Here is a 19201-nt window from a genome sequence, read left to right on the forward strand (position 1 = left end):
ATTGCGATTCAATATATGCTTACATAAAGAACATTATAATTGAAAATAGCTAGAAGACTGAATCGCAATTCAAATGTGAATCGTTTTTTTCCGCCACCACTAGTACTTATAGTGCTGAATGAAATGAAATGAGGTTACATACAGGCAGCACTGACAGCCATAGGCCAAGCTTTCAGACAAGCTTTATGAATGCCACTAGTCGACAGTTACAGCTACACACGGTCAACATTTACTACACTTTGTTAATAAGTTCATATTGTGGGGTTTTTACACCTGGTTCCCCTACACTCCAATAATGAGTGTGCAGACAGCCAGGTGAGGCTATTTTTGATCAAAGGCCTGTACTACATGATGGGGCTGTCCACCAGACTCTCCAGCAGTGTCCTAGTCCATACTAATACTTCTCCCTCTTGGACCCGAGCATCGTGGGTCCCTTCACAGGGGAACTGGATCCCCATGGCTTACGTCCTTATTCCTTGTGACTGTTAGCTGAACTGTTTCTGGTCTCTGTCTTCAACTCCACCCCTGTGTCACTGCCTCACGTGTCCATTTCAGGTCTTCTGTCATGGGGATGTTTTAGAGGGACCTGAAAGGACAGCAGTATATTAGCTGTCGAATGACTTCCGATATTTGTACGTGTGTTTTAGCGTGTGTGTATACCTGTGTGGTAGTTCCTGTACACATGTCGGCAGTAGAGGAAGAGGAGGAAGAAGGAAAACCCGATGAAGGCTGCGATCATACCAGACAGAGGGAAACTGTAGCTGCCTTGGCTGTTGATCACCTGGAGACCAAGGTGAAGGCAGAGATCACGGGTCTCGCCGTTTCTTCCTCTACAGGGACCACACGCACATCACACACACACCAGCCTCTTACCAATCCCACGAGCACCTGCAGCACCATCTCTCCTGTGCTAGCACTGGTCACCAGGACTGTGGTGGCACAACCTGAGGATTGACAGAGGAGCCCACTTTTTATGACGCGTGTGTGCGTGTGTACCGTGTTTGTACTTGTACACTTTTGCACCTCTGCATGTGTGTGTGTGTGTGTCTGACCTTTATAGTCCAGTATGTCCTCTGTGAGCGCGAGCATACACGGGAACACACTGCTGACACACAGGCCCAGCAAACATGTCCCCAGGAAGAGGAACACAGCGCTGGAGTGAAGCATCAGCAGCATACACTGCACAATGACCACCCCTCCCTGGGGGACACACAGGGAGAAGACAGCAAACACTGAGTCGATCACAACACAGATCGAACCACATATCCACCATAGATGCACCACGCATGCACCGATAGTTCCGCTCTGCTGATTTGTCACATTCCGCTTGCGTGTGACCCAGCCGAATGCCATCTGGTAAAGGAAAACTGACGTTTTCCCTCACACCCATCATCTGTGTCCATGTGACACGGCAATACGAGTCTATCCACAGCCATGTGTGATCTTACCAGACTGACAGACAGCAGCTTCACAGCAGTGTATCTGTAGGACAGGTATATCGACGCCAGTCTGCCAGCAGTGATGGAGGCCCAGAACACGCTGGGGAGACAGCCTGCCGTCTTGTGGTGCAGAGACAGGGGAGAGGACACTGCATATGTGTAGACAAATCCTGCATAGGAACCCTGGGTTGAACAGACAATTAGTCAGTGACTAGTGATTAACCCTTTGTGGTAGTGTGTGCGTGTGTGTGTGTGAGAGAGAGGTCGTCTCACAATGATGCCGTCTGTGATGAAAAGGACAGCTCCGCCCAAACCATGGAGGATGAAGAAAGAAGGAGGACGACCCTGCAGGTTGCTATAGTTACAGCAGTTAAACATGTCCCTGTGATCTGAAGAGGTACGATGGAAAATACACATGAAAACGTATTTAAAGTTTCAGCACCCTCTCAAGGGGATTTTGCAGCATTGTAATTCACTGCCTGCGCTGTGTAAGCCTCTATCGCAAAAATAACCTATTCATCTACTTTGTAAACTTATAACTAGCTAATGCCTTTTTGTTTTTAGCATTTTGCGTTTTGTGATAGATATTCAGGTTGTACCTTGATTTAGCATGTTATCAGGGCATTGTTTATTTTCATCAATTCAAGATGTAAAAAAGCCTGATTTATCAAACTGTAACTATGTTTATGCATATGGAATGGAAAATATAGTGTTTGCACATAACCCCAAAACTGGATGGAAGATGGAACTGAGGATATGTAAGGGTTTTGTACCCTGTGTGGAGGAGTGTGGTCCATGTTCTCACCCTGATCCGTGTCTGCAGGGCTCGTCTCTGGGGTGGTCCTACTGGCCTGGGGGTCTGGCTCCAGCAGCCGAGGGCTGTAGCTCAAGCAGGGGAACATCCGCTCACGGTACATCAACACACACACTGCTACAGGCACGGGTAGCTAGGGAGACAACACACACACTGCTACAGGTATGGGTAGCTAGGGAGACGACACACACACTGCTACAGGTATGGGTAGCTAGGGAGACAACACACACACTGCTACAGGTATGGGTAGCTAGGGAGACAACACACACACTGCTACAGGTATGGGTAGCTAGGGAGACGACACACACACGGCTACAGGTATGGGTAGCTAGGGAGACAACACACACACGGCTACAGGTATGGGTAGCTAGGGAGACAACACACACACTGCTACAGGTATGGGTAGCTAGGGAGACAACACACACACTGCTACAGGTATGGGTAGCTAGGGAGACAACACACACACGGCTACAGGCACGGGTAGCTAGGGAGACAACACACACACGGCTACAAACACAGGTAGCTAGGGAAACAACACAGGGAGTGATGCAAAGGTACAGTAAGACCATTTCCAGGAGAGCACTCTGAAAATGAAAGGTAAGCTTGGACAGTTGAATTGGAACACTGACATTCTGGGGGGACTGTCTATTCAAAAAGACTGTCTATTCAAAGCAGCCTGCTCTTTCAACTGAATGTCCTGTTAGTCAAATAAGCCAGCCACTCTCCAGAGACATAATCAGCTTGTAAAATACAGCTGGGCTGCTGGTGCTCCCACTCAGAGCATTGTATAGTTACGTTGTGTCAAAACAACACTAAGCCATGACCCTAAAAATCGATGCCCCAGTTAACAGTCTCTGGTTAATGTCAGGCACAGCAACTATAAATCTGTCAAGACACCTTGGGATAACGTGTTTCTTTAATCCCTGCCTCACGAGCAAGGGAACATGTTTCCATTCTAAAGCTTTCCAAAGAAATTCTCTGACAGATATATAGTTGTCCTTTTTTGTCTCATCGTCTCTCCATCCAGACTTGAACTACCCCCAAACACTCCTGCCTCCTTACAATACAGAACCCATATACCAAACCAAACATATATGACTTTAACTTCCCAGTTAAATTGACCCCTGAATTAGTGGTCCTTGGATTGGGCCCGCTTAAACTCAATCAATTAAGGATAACAGAACAAATCCCCATAGGTCTATAATGAGATCTAGCTATCTTCGTTCTCATCCTACAAAAACACACTCACATTTATAATAGCCATTATCCAGAAAGCGTAGGAGATGTTGGTGGTGACCATGCCCTGTGTGTGCAGGTTGTAGTGGGACACATTGTGCAGAACTGTCCCCTTCCCGGCCAGGGAGTTACGGAGGTGATGGAGGTTGGAGGAGTTTTCTGTCCCATTCTTGACACAACTATCATCTGCCAGGAAGGGATCAGCAACCAGGGGGCTGACCAATGCTCCCAGTCCAATGAAGAAATGCAAGACCTGGGCGAAGTGGTATGGAGGTACCAAATTGGGCATGGGTGTTCAGATTCAATTGTTTGTTAAAACATGCTTCCCTCTTTCCCTCCCTTGCTCCCTCCCTCTAACCTGTAGGAATACAGCCGAATCCTTCTGATAGAGCTTCACCAGCTGGAGGTTTGCGATGGTGTCAATCACCCCCATTGCAGTGCCAGCGATTGCCATGGCGACGGCCAGCATGGCCACATTGTTGCAGAGGGGAATGAATGCGAACACCAAGGAAATGAGGAGAGTGCAGAGAGAGAGAGCCGTGAGGGAGAAGAGCAGCCTAAAGAGAACCAGATAGAGAGAGAGAGAGAGAGAGAGAGAGAGAGAGAGAGAGAGAGAGAGAGAGAGAGAGAGAGAGAGAGAGAGAGAGAGAGAGAGAGAGAGAGAGAGAGAGAGAGAGAGAGAGAGAGAGAGAGAGAGAAAGAAGAGAGAGAGAGAAAGAAAGAGAGAGAGAGAGAGAAGCGGGCAATGGAGACGGTGGTTATTCACACCAACAGAAGGCAGGTGGTAGACGGCAGTATCTATTGAGGCTGTAATAAAGTGGGTGTTCACACGAGGATAACCGTGAGGTCACCTTGACTAAGAACAGCATTTATTGACCCAGTGGTGTTATCGGAACCAACAGGCTCCTTATCTTCAATTTCACCAGCTTTTCCCTCCCTCTCTGAGCCAGGCTTCTGGCCCCTCGACTAGTTATGTCATCATGTTCACTATGGTCACTATGGTTCACTATGTGTCTTCAGACCTAGTTTTTAGACTCCTACCCAAACACTTAGAACAATGACACTTTGAAAGGTTCACCTTCTAGAAAGACGTCATCTTCTGTCTCATTATGTGCTTCTTAAGGACACTAATACCCAGACAAAGAAGGCAATGCATCTCCGCCTCGTTTATATTTGAACTAGCTCCTTGGTTTATGTGTTTTAATGATGGGTTATCAACACTCGGGTCTTTTGCCAGGTACTTAACAAGGTCTGTGTGTGTGTGTGTGTATGTGTGTGTGTGTGTATGTGTGTGAGTGTGTGTGTGTGTGTGTGTGTGTGTGTGTGTGTGAATTTGGGTGAGTGTTTGCTGAGGTCATAAAAGGACAAGAATTAAGTCAAGCAAGGGCAAGCCCTGTTGGCGAATCCTGATTGTATACTTTTATTTGTGTGTGTGTGTGTTTGTGTTAATTAATATAACTTTCCTGCCTGAGATAATCTTTGCTATCATTTCATTTCATGATGTTGGAAACAACCCAGTTAATTAACCCAGTTGTACCATATGTTTGTTTATGTAGAATTTTACTTCATAGTCAACATGTGCAAAAACATTGACATGATGCAGAGGCTTATAGTGCCCACATGTGTTTCACAGCAAATATGATAACTCACAGCAACGACGTGTTCACTTACGTTCTCTTGAGAAGTCCTCCAAGGCAGCTGCCAATTAGGAGTAAGAACTGCTGGGAGAAGAAGACCCAGGTGATCTGCCGAAGAGTGGAATGCGTTTGACACCTCAGGTCTAGGATAGTTGGTCCCAGAAATGCGATGCACAACCCGAAACTAAAGAACACACTCCAGTATGTCAACGTGTGCTGCCATTTGTGCTTGAACAATACCCAGATCCGCTCTTCAAAAACCATCATTATAAGATCTCATTGACCGCCACCTATGAAAAACAGAAAATTAACAAACATGGAATTCACAAGTAACACCGCCTACTAAAATATTAACTTCATACTGATAGGCTGCCTTCTCCGTCTCAGCCTTGGACGATGGTTGGCCGTGCTCACGCTTTAAGTTCGCAGGTAAAACTACTTTTGTGACGACCTCACTGCAAATTTGCATGACATGCTGAAATGTTGATAAGACAACGTTGTTTTGACATCTGACAGCTGGCTGACTTTGCTTGATTTGCTTGACCAAGGACATTTCTGTCAATTCTGCTAACCTCAAGTTGAGGCAGGCATTTGGGTTGTGGTAAATATCGCCAAGATGCCACAGTACTACCGCCATTTGTTTTGCGTATTTTCTAAACATGTAGACTGATCCCCAAAAAGTAGCCTACTGTTGTTTTCTGTAAACTATGAAACTATTAGAAAGAACGACTGAAATACATTTTTATCATGTTGAATATGATAATGGTAGGTATAATATTTTTTAAAATAAGTTATCGAACTGTTTGTGCGTCAGAATCGTTTATTGATTTATTCATTAGTTATTCATTATTCGATCACTTTTGGCTTATTGGCAGTCACATTACATTCAATCTCTTGTTTTAATAACAGCGTAGACAAATCACACAAATATTGAATATCACATTTCATACAAAATCGAAATATACTTTATATCTTTTATAAAACATTTAGATATAATCTACAATTATTTAATACAGTCATATCTTGTTTCGTCTGTCTGGCATAAAAGTCACTGAGAAAGATGGACACATCTGTTAAAATACATATATATTATTTCAAATTACAGTATTTAAAATAGCTTCATTTACCACAACTAAACACATACAATAATACTTCAGCCCCAGGGGTGCTAAGATAAAGAGGGGACAATTTAAAGTGTAACACAATTGCATCTCTCCCACAAGGTCCTTCCTAGGCATACATCACTCTGCTTTTAACTATCAGATCTTTCACTCTGTTAGCTGGGCCTAAGACTATATTCAAGGTATGGAAGCTGTTTTAGAGTATTGCTACACCAAGCCTCAGGGTGCTTCTCTTCTCTGGTTATCTGCATTGATCTGGAAACGCATAGGTTGACTTAAAGCTCTGCAGTCAGACTCCTGCTACGGTACTACCCTTCATATAGGTGAAGGAGAGAAGGGGAGAATGCCACAGCAGACTACTGAGAGCCAGACTTGATCCCAGGGTAGGCTCTCAAGGTTCTGTGTCCCTCCACAGAACATTATCCAGGTCTTCCAATGCTAACTTCCACCACACAGGTCCCCCTCACAACCCCAGCCAACCACATTGTGTACCCCTGTCTGTGTGCTACTCATGGTGCTCAGTAGTGCTCTGGGGAATGTGAGGAAAAGAGCATGTGGGAGGAGGAGGATGAATCTGGGCCTGGTCACAACATCCCAAGCCTCCTGATAGTGTCTTCAGAACTGCAGGATAAAGGAGGGGAAAGAACTAGGGGACGAGACGACAGGTTGGGTTTGGACTTGGCCCGCTTGGTGACGGAGGAGGAGGGAAAGGAACTTTCTTCAGAGGACACTTCTGGTTTGTGCAAATAGGAGAGACTTAAAATATGGACACTTGATAGTGTGTTTTTACAAAAACAAAGAAAATATCCTCCAACACAAAGGCTACACTAGATGTCTATATCATATTCTCAACACGTGAAATGTCATGCACATTTTACTAAGGCAACTTCAAAAGAGTGAAATTTACTAATGTACTGTAATACTGTCATTATGACAATCCACAATGATTTAAATCATTGGGTGATTGTAGACATTTGTTTACCATCTGAATTCATATTTACCCCACAGATTGTGGTATTTGGTCTTGTACAGTTAAGAAGTTCGACGTGTAGTTAAATAGTAGCAGTATTGTTGTTTTGTGGCAATAGTTGAGGAATGTTGCATGCATGTGTCTGTATGTGTGTGCGTGTATGCATGGTCATGTGTGTGTGTGTATGTATGTGTATGTGTGTGTTATCATATACAAATCTAGCTGCTTTAAACTGTACTCATGCACATAACCAATGCTTCTGAGGTTGGTAGGGTCCAGTGTCTTGACTACAGGTACCGTGTGGCCGCAGTGCATACTCAGTGTGTGGGACTGTAGTACCAGGCTATTCACTGTGTTTTAATGTCAAATCTGAAGAATCCAGTGTTTGTGACTATACTGAAAGGCTCGCTTCAACTCAGCTCAAAGGAGAGGGGGGATTGAGGTGCAGTGCAAGTTCATATATAGAAATCCTTATCTATGTCCATGCTTCATTGACATGACAAAAACAATGTGAATTGGTTTGTTTGTGTCTGTGTGTGTTTTACAGGCGGGAGAAGATCTCCACAGATGATTTATTCTGTCAGACAGCTCCCTGTCTCCTGTGTCCACTGCTTTAGAAGATGCTCTGTCTTCTGTTCTTCCCCCGACCTGGGATCAGGAGGAAACAGAACACAACATGAGGAATCCTGTTCATATCTATTGGTGTGTAGGTGTACAGTAGGGGGGTGCTTTGTGGATTCTTGCTTAGGGTCACCTGGTATTGTCAATAAGACTGGATTACTGCACGCTGCTGTGTGCAGTGTAATGGAATACTACGCGTTTGCTTCAAGTCTATTACTATGGGGACATTGATGCATCAGAAGGTGTGACTGTATGAGAGGTATAATATTTATTAAAATACTCACAACCTTTAAACCAAAGTTCAAGACAATAAAGTATTTTCAATCAGTTAGCCAGTCAGCCAGTCAGTCAGTCAGTAGTTGTACCTGGAGGCTGGAACACTGAGCTCCGATGCCCTGGATCCTTCTGCAGCTGTACCTCTCTGAGGGAGAACACTGAAGAAGCTGGGCGTGGAGAAAGACAAACACATCACGGTGTGAGGAATGGCAGTGTGTACTGTGCCTCTGCGTGTCTGTGTGTGTTTCTGTGTGTGTCTGTGTGTGTTTCTGTGTGTGTGTCTGTGTGTGTGTGTGGGTCTTACTGTCTGCCAGGCTGTGGATGCTCTCTCCCAGAGCCAGGAAGTAGGGGTACCTCAGAGAACCTTCAGCTGAGACTCTGGTCCTTGTGTCATACTGCAACAACACAGGAGAATACTGTGGTCCAGCAGCTGGAAACAGACCTCTGCAACAATACACAAGGAAAGCAATGCTGCAGATGCACGTCTCTTACCATGAGCAGAGCAGACAGCAGGTCTATCCCCTCTGTATCCAGCCTAGTAGAGACACAAACATAGACGGTTAAGTTGTGGTCCTACGTTACCATGTGATGGGTGATGGTGAGCGGTTGGAATGGGGTCAGGTCTTGTAGTCTCGCTATGGTTGTCTACCTGGGCACCTGGTTAATGAGTGGTTGGGATTTGTACTGGGGGAAGAGGTAGGATGTGAACTCTTCATTGTTGGAGATGCCCGGCCAGGTCTCCTCTGTGGGGGTACCTGAGGGAGGTAGAGAGACAGAGCGAGGGAGCAGACGAGGAAAGGAGGGTGCGGAGGGCAGTAGGCAGTGTCAGTATTAGATGGAGACAGGGGTGTATCTGGTACAGGTTGTGGTGGGAGGAGCTTGGCGGAGGCTGATCTGTTACCCATGAGTCTGAAGATCAGATGGAGCTCCTCTTTCACCGTGGCTCCAGGGAACATGGGCCGGCCCGTGGCCATCTCAAACATGATGCAGCCCACGCCCCTGGTAGGACAGACAGGAAAGACGTACAGACATCAGAATGACCATATCAGAGACAGAGAGTCAGACACTTCCTCCTTCTTACCTCTGACAGACTCAGAGTTGCTGGCTGCTTTATGTAATATAAGTTTGCTGTGTTTGTTTGGGACCAGAATAACATGACTGTGATGGTAAGCATATTAGCTGAGAGCTCATGAGATGGATTAGACACACATGTACATCAAAGAGATGTTGTGGTGGTCACAAGCAGGACAGTGTCTGTCTGTGATGTGAGAACCCGGATGTATGTTGTTATTTATGGAGCCCTTTTCACACAACAGTCTACAGCTTGATGTATAAAGAATGCATTTAGAATGAGTGCGTATGAAGGGATGGTATTGTGTTGCAGGATTGGCCTCTCAGAAGCTTTGGGGTCCATACGTACTCCTCAAAGAGTCTCCTCCCCTTGGAAATGACCAAGAAGATAAGATACCAGATAGAACTGTGAATGGCAAACTGGATGATGACATGCTGTTTAGGGTTTATAGGCATTTTTGACAGAAGGGCTGCCCTGGAGTGTTGAGGACGACTGGTACTGTTCTACTCACCACATGTCTAAAGGTGTGGAGTACTCTGTGGAGCCCAGCAGCACATCTGGAGGGCGGTACCACAATGTCACCACCTCGTTGGAGTAGGTCTTGGTGGGGACAGACTTGGCGCGCGCCAGACCTGATCAGTCAAGCGCAGAGTCACAAGTCACTTGCTTATCTGAACTGAGGTCAAACAATGCTTTTGCCGTGTCATGTTAACACTGACCCCTGACCCCTGACCCTTGTGCGTGTCTTACCAAAGTCAGCCAGTTTGAGCTCCCCCTTCTCATTGATGAGCAGGTTCTGAGGTTTGAGGTCTCTGTGGAGGATCTTCCTCTTGTGACAATAGGACAGACCTCTCATCAGCTGGAACATGAAGATCTGGAGAGAGAGAGAGAGAGATAAGCAATGGAGTTAGGGAGGGAGAAGGGGTGGAGGTAGGGTGGAGTTTTAGATATTAATATTATAAAAAGTTATATCAATAAACGAAAATGAAATGAATGATGAAAAGGATGATGCCGACAAGCCCAAGGGTCTGTGTCACCTTGACGTTGTACATGCTCATGAGGTTCCCACAGTTGTCCAGGTACTGTTTTAAATCACTGTCCTGGAACACACACAGACAAGAGCTTATCAGAAACGGCGATCTCATGACGCCATCAAATATGCTTCTTCTTAAGACAGGATTCGTGTGTGTGTGTTTTTGTGTGTGTGTGCTTACCAGGTACTCAAAGACCAGTGTGAGGGAGCGGTCTGTGTGTATGATATCATGCAAAGTAACGATGTTTGCATGTTTCAGGTTCTTCAGTAGGGAAACTGAGGGGGCAGACACACAGCAGTTAGTCCAACAGCACAAAGCTCAATAAGAGCGGTAGGGACATTGGATGTCCACTGGAGGGCAGTGTTGTTACATTCCTGACGGCTGACGAGCCCTTCATGGCTCAGAAAATAACTATCCCCGGGTAGTGTGGATGTTTGTGCTGTGTTGGAAGGTGTGAGAGAGTAAATGTTAAGGCTTTTAAAGGCCGTGTGTGAGTGTGTGTGTCTGTGTGTACGTGTGTGTGTGGGTGTGTGTGTGTGTGTGGGTGTGGGTGTGGGTGTGTGTGTGTGTGTGGGTGCGTTACCTTCTCTGATAGCTGTGCAGGGAGCTCCCTCCTCGTGCTCCAGTCGGATCTCCTTCAGGGCCACCAGGTTCTCTGTCAGTTTGCTACGCCCTTTAAACACTGTGGCGTACGTTCCCTAAAGAAACGTACACACACACACACATACACATATCATACAACAAACTACCACCAAACAGTCTTTGGTCAACTGAGCACAGGAAGAACAGTACATTGCCTCAAGTTGTCTATCTTCACAAATGAGGAAAGTACTGACACCATCATATGACAGAGCAAGATTGTTCTAAATCAGGTCTAGATTAGAATAAAAGGACACATCACATCAGCAAGCAATCACCATTTAGTCTCTGCTCATCCTGCACTCTGCTTATCCTTCCTTTATAAAATGTACAATATTTTGAAGTGTTATTGTTACACATGGTTGTGCCAGCATAATAGTAGTTCAGCTGGCCTGCCATTGACCTTGTTGGCAATCAACATCAAGCTTACATAACCCCGTCCCCCATGCTAGCAGTGGTATACCTTGTACTGCAGAGCCATGGGACTGAGTGACACACCTGCTATCTCTATCACATGACCTTCACCAGGCCAGTCATGCTGCAGGCTCTTGAGAACTCTAAAGGATTCAGTGTAAGAGAAGGTCTGGACCTGTTGACACTACTCTGATCAGTCCAGCCTTAATGCACAGCCGCAGGATTACAACATGCCTGTGCTCTGCTGTAGATGCTGATTGTAGAGGGCACCATAAGAATACCAAGCACACTGCTCTCTGCTACCAGGCTAGCACAGAGGGCAACCGTAGCCCTGAACACACATTACCTTCTTATCTAACATTGGAAGGGGCTACTTTACAAACGCACACAAACACACACTACTGTTCTGAAGGCCTGGTGTGTTTGAAACATGCTCCGTGGAAGTGTTGAGTGGTGCCGAGAAGTTGTGGGGACGTCTTCTTACCTCGCCTAGTTTCCCCAGCTTCACATAGGTCTCCAGTTTCCCAAAACCAATGTCTGACTGCAGGAGGAGACACCCACACAGATCAGCACCACGTCTGAGTCTTTCAATGAACTTTATTGATACGAGAGTGTGTTGACGTGCAGGTACAGACCAGCGATGCTCTTCTGGACATTCGGGTGAGGGGCTTGCAGTCGGCCGAGTTCTCACTCTCCATCTGGAGCTTCTTGAGGAACTCTGGAGGCAAACGGATGTCCATGGGCAAAGACATGCGCTTGCTGACGTCCTACCCCACGCACACACACACACACACACACACACAGACACACACGCACACACAAACAAACAGCCAACATGAAAAATAGCACTCAGGTTTAAAAGGTAAACAGGCATTCATTTGTACACATGACCTGGAATACACTACCAGCCCTGGTGGCGTACAGCTGTGCTTCCATACTCCGTATTAAGCCATGTGTATGAATCTGGGCATTGTTTACCAGCCTGTCCTTTGTTTGTTCCCTCCCTCTTCCTGGTCAGGGTTCTGAAGCTAGCTGCTGTGATAGCACAGCTCGGTCAGTTTTTTCCCTGAGGGACTTGCCCACACTTCCCCTTCGTAGTAGGTGCACTTCGCTGTCTGACAGTGAGTCTGTGTGTGAACTTCCACTGAGTTTTTGTGCGTGTTGTTGTGTGTGTTTGTGTGTGTGTGTGGGCGTCTGAGAGGAGGTGACTCAGAACTGTCTCGGTGGGAAGGCTTTTGGGGAAAAGTCAGATGGATGATTTTCCCGCCTTGTCTCTGAAGGTGTTTGTCTCTGACTGGTGTAGAAGTCAAGGGGTGTAGCAAAAGAAGTCAAAAATAAATATTGTATCTCTTCTCTTTTAATGGGTTCAGGAATAAACCTGCATGGTTTTGAATGCAAAAATTTTCTTTCCTCAGCTTTCTGTAGACACATGAGAAAAGATAAGAACTGAAAAACCCTTGTTGAATCATGTGTGAGTGGAGAGCTCGTTGTGTGTATGGCCTTACCTCCATGGAGAAGCGCCTATGGGCCTTGCTCCGGTAGTGGAGCTGGGAGGGGGACTGTGCTCCTGGGGTGTCTGGCTCAGAGCTCACTGGGCTGGCATCGGTGGACAGTGAAGGCAGTGCCAGGCTGTCTGGGGCTAGAGCTGAAAAGGGGATGGGCAGCACATTGTTATCCAAGTACATACCAGGCAGGCACACACACACACACACACACACACTCCTCAATTCTCAAGGAAAGATAAATGACATAAAGGCCACATGCAGGACCTGGAGAGAGGCTCTCAAGCCATTGGTTTGTGTTTCCAGCCTGTCGTCACCATCACGGTGAGGCTGGAGGTTGCTTCTTGCTGTTTGAGTGTTTATCAGTCAACAACACACCAGTGTTTGAGGCTTGCTGCTATCAGCTAGCATGGAGCACAGAGAACTTCATTATCATTAAGTGTGTTTGTGCGTGTGCGAGTGTGTGCGTGGGTGAGGTCTTTGAACACTACTGAACATGTTTCAGCTTGGGTCTCATCCCTTATCTCAATGAAGGGGGGCTATTTGTCTCCCTGGCTTTGTATTTGAATGTGGGTTTCAAGTGGACACGTGTCTCTGTTCCACCGACAACCTCCTTGTTTATTAGGGAGTGTGTTGTCTGTGTGTGTAAGCGGCCCATTCCTTCTCTGGGTGTTTGATGTTGAATGCATGGAGCTCTGTAACTCCTAGTTTCCATGGGGACGCTGATTGTTAATACAGACAGGGTTAGAGCTAACTGAGGTGTCTCTCTTCCTCCCTGTCTCTCTCTATCTCTCTCTATCTCAATCCCTTTCTCTCTCTGTCCAATTATTACAGGAAATTCAATAGGCTTGGTTTTAAACACACATTCAGGAACAACCAGCAGGTGCAACTCACACAGAAAGACACACATACTTTCTCTTTAAGGAGCACGGCTATGGAGCAAGTCTCTTAGTGATAGACAAAAAAATAGCTAGATAGATTCAGAAAGAAATAATGTGCTACAGTCTCATTTAAATATCACAGGGTTAGTAGATCTTTGATCTGTCTTTGGGTAATTGGGGTCAGTGCAGTCGAGTCACACAGGGGCACACAGATGCACACAGACGCACACACACACAAATTCAGGTTACGTAGGTTCTTCTAATGTCTGGCTGTGAGACCTGGATAGAGCAGTTTGTTGGGAAAAGGACAATCCAATAAGAACCACATGAGGTCTACACTTTTCCATACAAGATAAAAGAGAGAGAGAGAGAGAGAGAGAGAGAGAGAGAGAGAGAGTGAGAGAGAGAGTGAGAGAGAGAGAGAGAGAGAGAGAGAGAGAGAGAGAGAGAGAGAGAGAGAGAGAGAGAGAGAGAGAGAGAGAGAGAGAGAAAGAAAGAAAGAAAGAAAGAAAGAAAGAAAGAAAGAAAGAAAGAGAGGGAGGGAGCGAGGGAACCCAGGGAGATGGAGATAGTGATGGGGTTATCTGGATGTGTTATGAAAGCTCCAGCGCTCAGCCTCTGCTGCCAGGAGGTGGGGTCTCTCAGAGGAGCGATCATATCCATCTGGCCGTCTGACCCTGGCAGCCCGATGGCTCTGCCACAGCCACTGTTTCAACCCTGCCATCCTAACAATGAACTCCACACAAGCTGTAAAGGGGCGGAGGAGGAAGGGGGGGCGAGGAGAGGAGAAGAGGAGCTGTAGTGAGGAGAGAGCAGAGGAGGTTGACAGCGAATGAAGGAGGATTAGGTGTGGGGAGAGGAAAGGAGAGGAGGAGGCTGTACAGGGAGAGGAGAAAGGAGAGAGTATGTGGCTTTGAATAAAAGCATCAACATGAATCAAATGTAAAGTGTGAAGTGCAAATGAGAAGAGAGGGGCAAGGACAGGAGTAGGCAGGGCAGTCAGAACCACAGGCAGTCTGCATGACCAGAGAACACCAGGCATTATGTAATGAGGGACTTGTGACTGTGTCCATGAGTCTGTGTGTCTGTGTGTGTGTATTTGTGTGCATGTGTGTTTTGGAAACTGATATAAAGAGAAATCTGTTCATGTGAATTATTTGGCGGTGCTGGTTCTCACATGGCCATGTGGGAAATTCAATCAGTGGGGACATGCAGACCAGGCCAGAGATAGTCACAGTGGAGCTACAGTAGAGCTACAGTTGTCCTGCCACAGTACAGTGAGTTAATATGTTTGCTGCTACATTTGTTTAACCAGCACATCAAACTGTTTTTACTAGAATGACACTATGCTGAAAAAACAGCATAGTATTTTGAGTTATTCAAAATGATACAAGCCTCAAAGTTCCACATACACACACACACACACACACACACACACACTCACACACACTCAAATTGTAAAACTAATCCTGCAGTAATGGAAGGATAACTGCACAAGGCGTCTATGTAAATCCACACTGATTTATTATGTCTCAATAAATGATCTGTAACAATGCATGCGTACACAAGCGTGTGTGTATACATACCCCTATGATTACACACACACACACACACACACACACACACAAGAGCACGTTTCTGTGCGTGTGTAATCCTAGGGGTATGTTAATTAATTCATCAGCTTCAGTCAGTCACGACTGAGTGATTCTCTTTGTCTTTAGAAGTTTGATGCAGCTGCTCTCCAATCCAAACAGACAGCTGTGAGAATCAAATCTGCTGAAATTAGTAAGGGAGCTTCCATTAAGATAAACAGTTGTCCATATTTAAGTACAGACAGTGCAACTGTATAGTTAATACATAATCTCTGTGGCATTGGACAGTATGACTGTCTTTTGTCTCCCAAAAACGTGTTGGTATACCAGTACTGACTATTTCTGAGAGGAAGGAGTAAGGAAAAGATAGTGTAAACCTTTTGATAAACGTGAATGGGATGTTCAGAGGATGTCAAAGTGTTTTAAAAGCTGTTTTTAACACTGAGATACTGTACTTTCCTCTGATACATTTGGAACGTCATTGCTCTGATGTGGTAACCTAATCTGAACAGGAAGGGAATGTTACGAAACATTTTGGGAATGTGGGTTTAACTGTGAACAAATTCGGAGTTTGGCATCCCCAAACAGGATTCTGATAAAGCTCAACAGTAACTGAATACTAATCCAGTGGAGGTAGTACAGCAACTGTGAATAAAGGACCATCCGTACATCTGAGTCCTGAAGCTATCCCTCTCTCTCTCTCTGTCTCTCTGTCTCTCTCTCTCTCTCTCTCTCTCTCTCTCTCTCTCTCTCTCTCTCTCTTTTTCTTTCTTTCTTTCTTTCTTTCTTTCTTTCTTTTGTTCTTTTGTTCTTTCTGTCTTTCTTTCACTCCCTCACTCGCTCTACTGACCCACTTCTCCTGGGAGTCCTGGAGTTAAAGCACACAGCTGCTTTTCCCAAACAGCTGAGCATCTCTCTCCACTCCCCTTTTCTCTCTCCCTCACTCTCCTCTCAGAATGACATTCTTTTTGTAGATAAAATAATCTTTCCACTTTTTGGTGTAATCATGTCTTGAACCCATCTCAGACCCCAGCCCCAGCCCCAGGCCCAACCCCAGCCCCAGCCCCAGCCCCAGCCCCAGCCCCAGCCCCAGCCCCAGCCCCAGCCCCAGCCCCAGCCCCAACCCCAGCCCCAGCCCCAGCCCCAGCCCCAGCCCCAGCCCCAGCCCCAGCCCCAACCCCAGCCCCAGCCCCAACCCCAGCCCCAACTCCAGCCCCAACCAGACACACTTCTAATCTGCCTGCAACCTGAGAGGCCTGGGGCAGACACGGAAGGATTGGTGTGAATGAACACAACTCTGCATGAGCTGATTACTGATCCAATAATAGGGCTGGCCGATCAGTCACAGTAGGATGGATGGAGGGATGAGGGGGAGGTGGAGTAACACAGTTGGGATCAGGACTGGATCAGCGCTGTGGAAATAGTCTCTGGGCTCTATGAAAAAGAATGGTTATTGACATACAGGTACTGTAGCAATTACAACATTGGGTGAGAGTTTTGGTATTGAGATTAGTTCCTGATTATGGTGAGGCGTGAGCGGTCTGGGGGTTGCTGATTGGACATTCAGGCTCCTACCCTGAGTGTGTCGGATGTTGAGCTGGTTGATCTGCTCGGTAAACTCGTTCTCCTCTATGGTCTCAGTGCGAGGGACGGACAGAGAAAAACGACGCTTGAAGTTCTTCATCTTGTTCATGATGCTGTGGAGCCGAGCCTGCCAGGAGAAGAGAGAAGGAGATTCAGGAAATGAGGATCTCTATCCATTCGTCCATTCGCCAGTCCGTCCATCTGCCAGTCTGTCCATTCATCCATTCATCCATTCATCCTCTCATCCATCCATTCATCCATCTCCCCAGACTAACCATCACACTATTGAACCTTCATAACTAAACCATGGTCTGTCACATTACATTTACATTTAGTCATTTATCAGACACTCTTATCCAGAGCGACTTACAGTAAGTACAGGGACATTCCCCCGAGGCAAGTAGGGTGAAGTTCCTTGCCCAAGGACACAACGTCATTTGGCTCAGCCGGGAAGCGACACACGATCTCCTCCCCGTGACCCTCCCTCCCTCCTGACACCTGTCCTGGTTGCCTGCATGTCCTCGCATGGTCTCACCTCTGTATTTGCTGTGGTGTTGGACTTGTAAACAAAAGAGAGAGACAGACACTGCGCTCACTGGGCCGCTCTCCCCTGACTGATGGCGGTACCGCTTTCCTCTGATCTAATAACGAGCGAGCACGCAGCAAGGGAGTGCTCGATCAATAGTCACTCCTCCCCCCTGCCCCGTCCCTCTTACATGGCCCAGTTGCACCAGCCACTTGGGTGTGGATGCATCATGTCACCCTGGCCTGGTGTTACATCATTGCTTTTGTCTCTTTCTTTTCCTCTTGTTCTCTTTAACTTTTGATGTATTTCTCTTTCTCACATTGTTCTTGCCAGTTTCTCGCCGTTGTGTCAATTGTGTATGCATCTTCTCTCTCTCTCTCTCTCTCTCTCTCTCTCTCTCTCTCTCTCTCTCTCTCTCTCTCTCTCTCTCTCTCTCTCTCTCTCTCTCTCTCTCTCTCTCTCTCTCTCTCTCTCTCTCTCTCTCTCTTTCCACTCCGGACTGATGGCTGGTTGCTATGGTCTCCCCTTTTCTCTATCAGTCCCCAATAATAGACTTGAATCCTGCGTCTGTGTGTGTGTGTGTGGGTGTTCATTATTTGAGCTCATTATTTTAAGACCTGAGAGCAGGCAGCTTAGTGATCAGTGTGGCTGCCGAAGTGTAGCTCTTCCCTTGAGAGGCTGTAGAAGATCCTTGTGCCTTCTGTGACTCAGTCCCTCAGTCACTCATCTTAGCAGGGATCCTGGCACCTGCACCTCAGACCCAGATCACCTGCAGTGTGGCTTGCTCATCTGCCCTGCCTGTCTGTCCGCTTGTCCGCCTGTCTATCAACCTGCTTAGTCTGTGTGTTTGTTGGTCTGCCTGTCTGCTTGTCTGTGTGACTGTCTGTCTCTGTCTGTTTACCTGTCTGCTTGTCTGTGTGGCTGTCTGTCTCTGTCTGTTTACCTGTCTGCTTGTCTATGTGACTGTCTGTCTCTGTCTGTTTACCTGTCTGCTTGTCTGTGTGACTGTCTGTCTCTGTCTGTTTACCTGTCTGCTTGTCTGTGTGACTGTCTGTCTCTGTCTGTTTACCTGTCTGCTTGTCTGTGTGACTGTCTGTCTCTGTCTGCTTGTCTGTCTGCTTGTCTGTGTGACTGTCTGTCTCTGTCTGTTTACCTGTCTGCTTGTCTATGTGACTGTCTGTCTCTGTCTGTTTACCTGTCTGCTTGTCTGTGTGTCTGTCTGTCTCTGTCTGTTTACCTGTCTGCTTGTCTATGTGACTGTCTGTCTCTGTCTGTTTACCTGTCTGCTTGTCTGTGTGACTGTCTGTCTCTGTCTGTTTACCTGTCTGCTTGTCTGTGTGTCTGTCTGTCTCTGTCTGTTTACCTGTCTGCTTGTCTATGTGACTGTCTGTCTCTGTCTGTTTACCTGTCTGCTTGTCTATGTAACTGTCTGTCTCTGTCTGTTTACCTGTCTGCTTGTCTGTGTGTCTGTCTGTCTCTGTCTGTTTACCTGTCTGCTTGTCTGTGTGTCTGTCTGTCTCTGTCTGTTTACCTGTCTGCTTGTCTGTGTGTCTGTCTGTCTCTGTCTGTTTACCTGTCTGCTTGTCTATGTGACTGTCTGTCTCTGTCTGTTTACCTGTCTGCTTGTCTATGTAACTGTCTGTCTCTGTCTGTTTACCTGTCTGCTTGTCTGTGTGTCTGTCTGTCTCTGTCTGTTTACCTGTCTGCTTGTCTGTGTGTCTGTCTGTCTCTGTCTGTTTACCTGTCTGCTTGTCTGTGTGACTGTCTGTCTCTGTCTGTTTACCTGTCTGCTTGTCTGTGTGACTGTCTGTCTCTGTCTGTTTACCTGTCTGCTTGTCTGTGT

The 19201-nt window shown here is 46.5% G+C and overlaps 2 protein-coding genes across 3 annotated transcripts in view; both read right to left on the reverse strand.

The window, feature by feature from the left end:
- Nucleotides 1-165: 165 nt before the first annotated feature.
- Nucleotides 166-5846, reverse strand: slc60a1a (solute carrier family 60 member 1a). Its single transcript, XM_084705459.1, has 10 exons — nt 5161-5846; nt 3848-4046; nt 3503-3742; nt 2245-2386; nt 1713-1828; nt 1449-1622; nt 1053-1200; nt 874-944; nt 661-781; nt 166-586 (listed from the first exon to the last, which is right to left on the reverse strand). The coding sequence occupies exons 1-10, from the start codon at nt 5391-5393 to the stop codon at nt 564-566; spliced, it is 1467 nt and encodes a 488-aa protein (XP_084561585.1). The 5' UTR covers nt 5394-5846; the 3' UTR covers nt 166-563.
- Nucleotides 5847-5939: 93 nt separating this feature from the next.
- The window catches only part of cdk18 (cyclin dependent kinase 18), a 21170-nt gene continuing 7908 nt past the window's right edge, over nt 5940-19201 (reverse strand). Inside the window, exons 1-16 of one of the 2 annotated variants that reach the window (XM_084705674.1) lie at nt 17203-17301; nt 16824-16959; nt 12779-12918; nt 11909-12040; nt 11758-11814; nt 10804-10918; nt 10401-10495; nt 10224-10286; nt 9937-10060; nt 9698-9818; nt 9016-9113; nt 8764-8869; nt 8607-8649; nt 8419-8509; nt 8204-8281; nt 5940-7865 (exon numbers count right to left, since the gene is read on the reverse strand). In XM_084705674.1, the coding sequence (XP_084561800.1) occupies nt 7831-7865; nt 8204-8281; nt 8419-8509; nt 8607-8649; nt 8764-8869; nt 9016-9113; nt 9698-9818; nt 9937-10060; nt 10224-10286; nt 10401-10495; nt 10804-10918; nt 11758-11814; nt 11909-12040; nt 12779-12918; nt 16824-16941 (1416 nt within the window). In that variant the 5' untranslated portion in view covers nt 16942-16959; nt 17203-17301 and the 3' untranslated portion in view covers nt 5940-7830. Of the gene's footprint in view, nt 7866-8203; nt 8282-8418; nt 8510-8606; nt 8650-8763; nt 8870-9015; nt 9114-9697; nt 9819-9936; nt 10061-10223; nt 10287-10400; nt 10496-10803; nt 10919-11757; nt 11815-11908; nt 12041-12778; nt 12919-16823; nt 16960-17202; nt 17302-19201 lie in introns of those variants that run through there. The other variant, XM_084705675.1, reaches the window with a different exon arrangement.

The sequence above is a fragment of the Hypomesus nipponensis genome, chromosome 9 (assembly GCF_054491055.1).
Source record: "Hypomesus nipponensis isolate SF chromosome 9, ASM5449105v1, whole genome shotgun sequence".
Lineage (NCBI taxonomy): Eukaryota > Metazoa > Chordata > Actinopteri > Osmeriformes > Osmeridae > Hypomesus > Hypomesus nipponensis.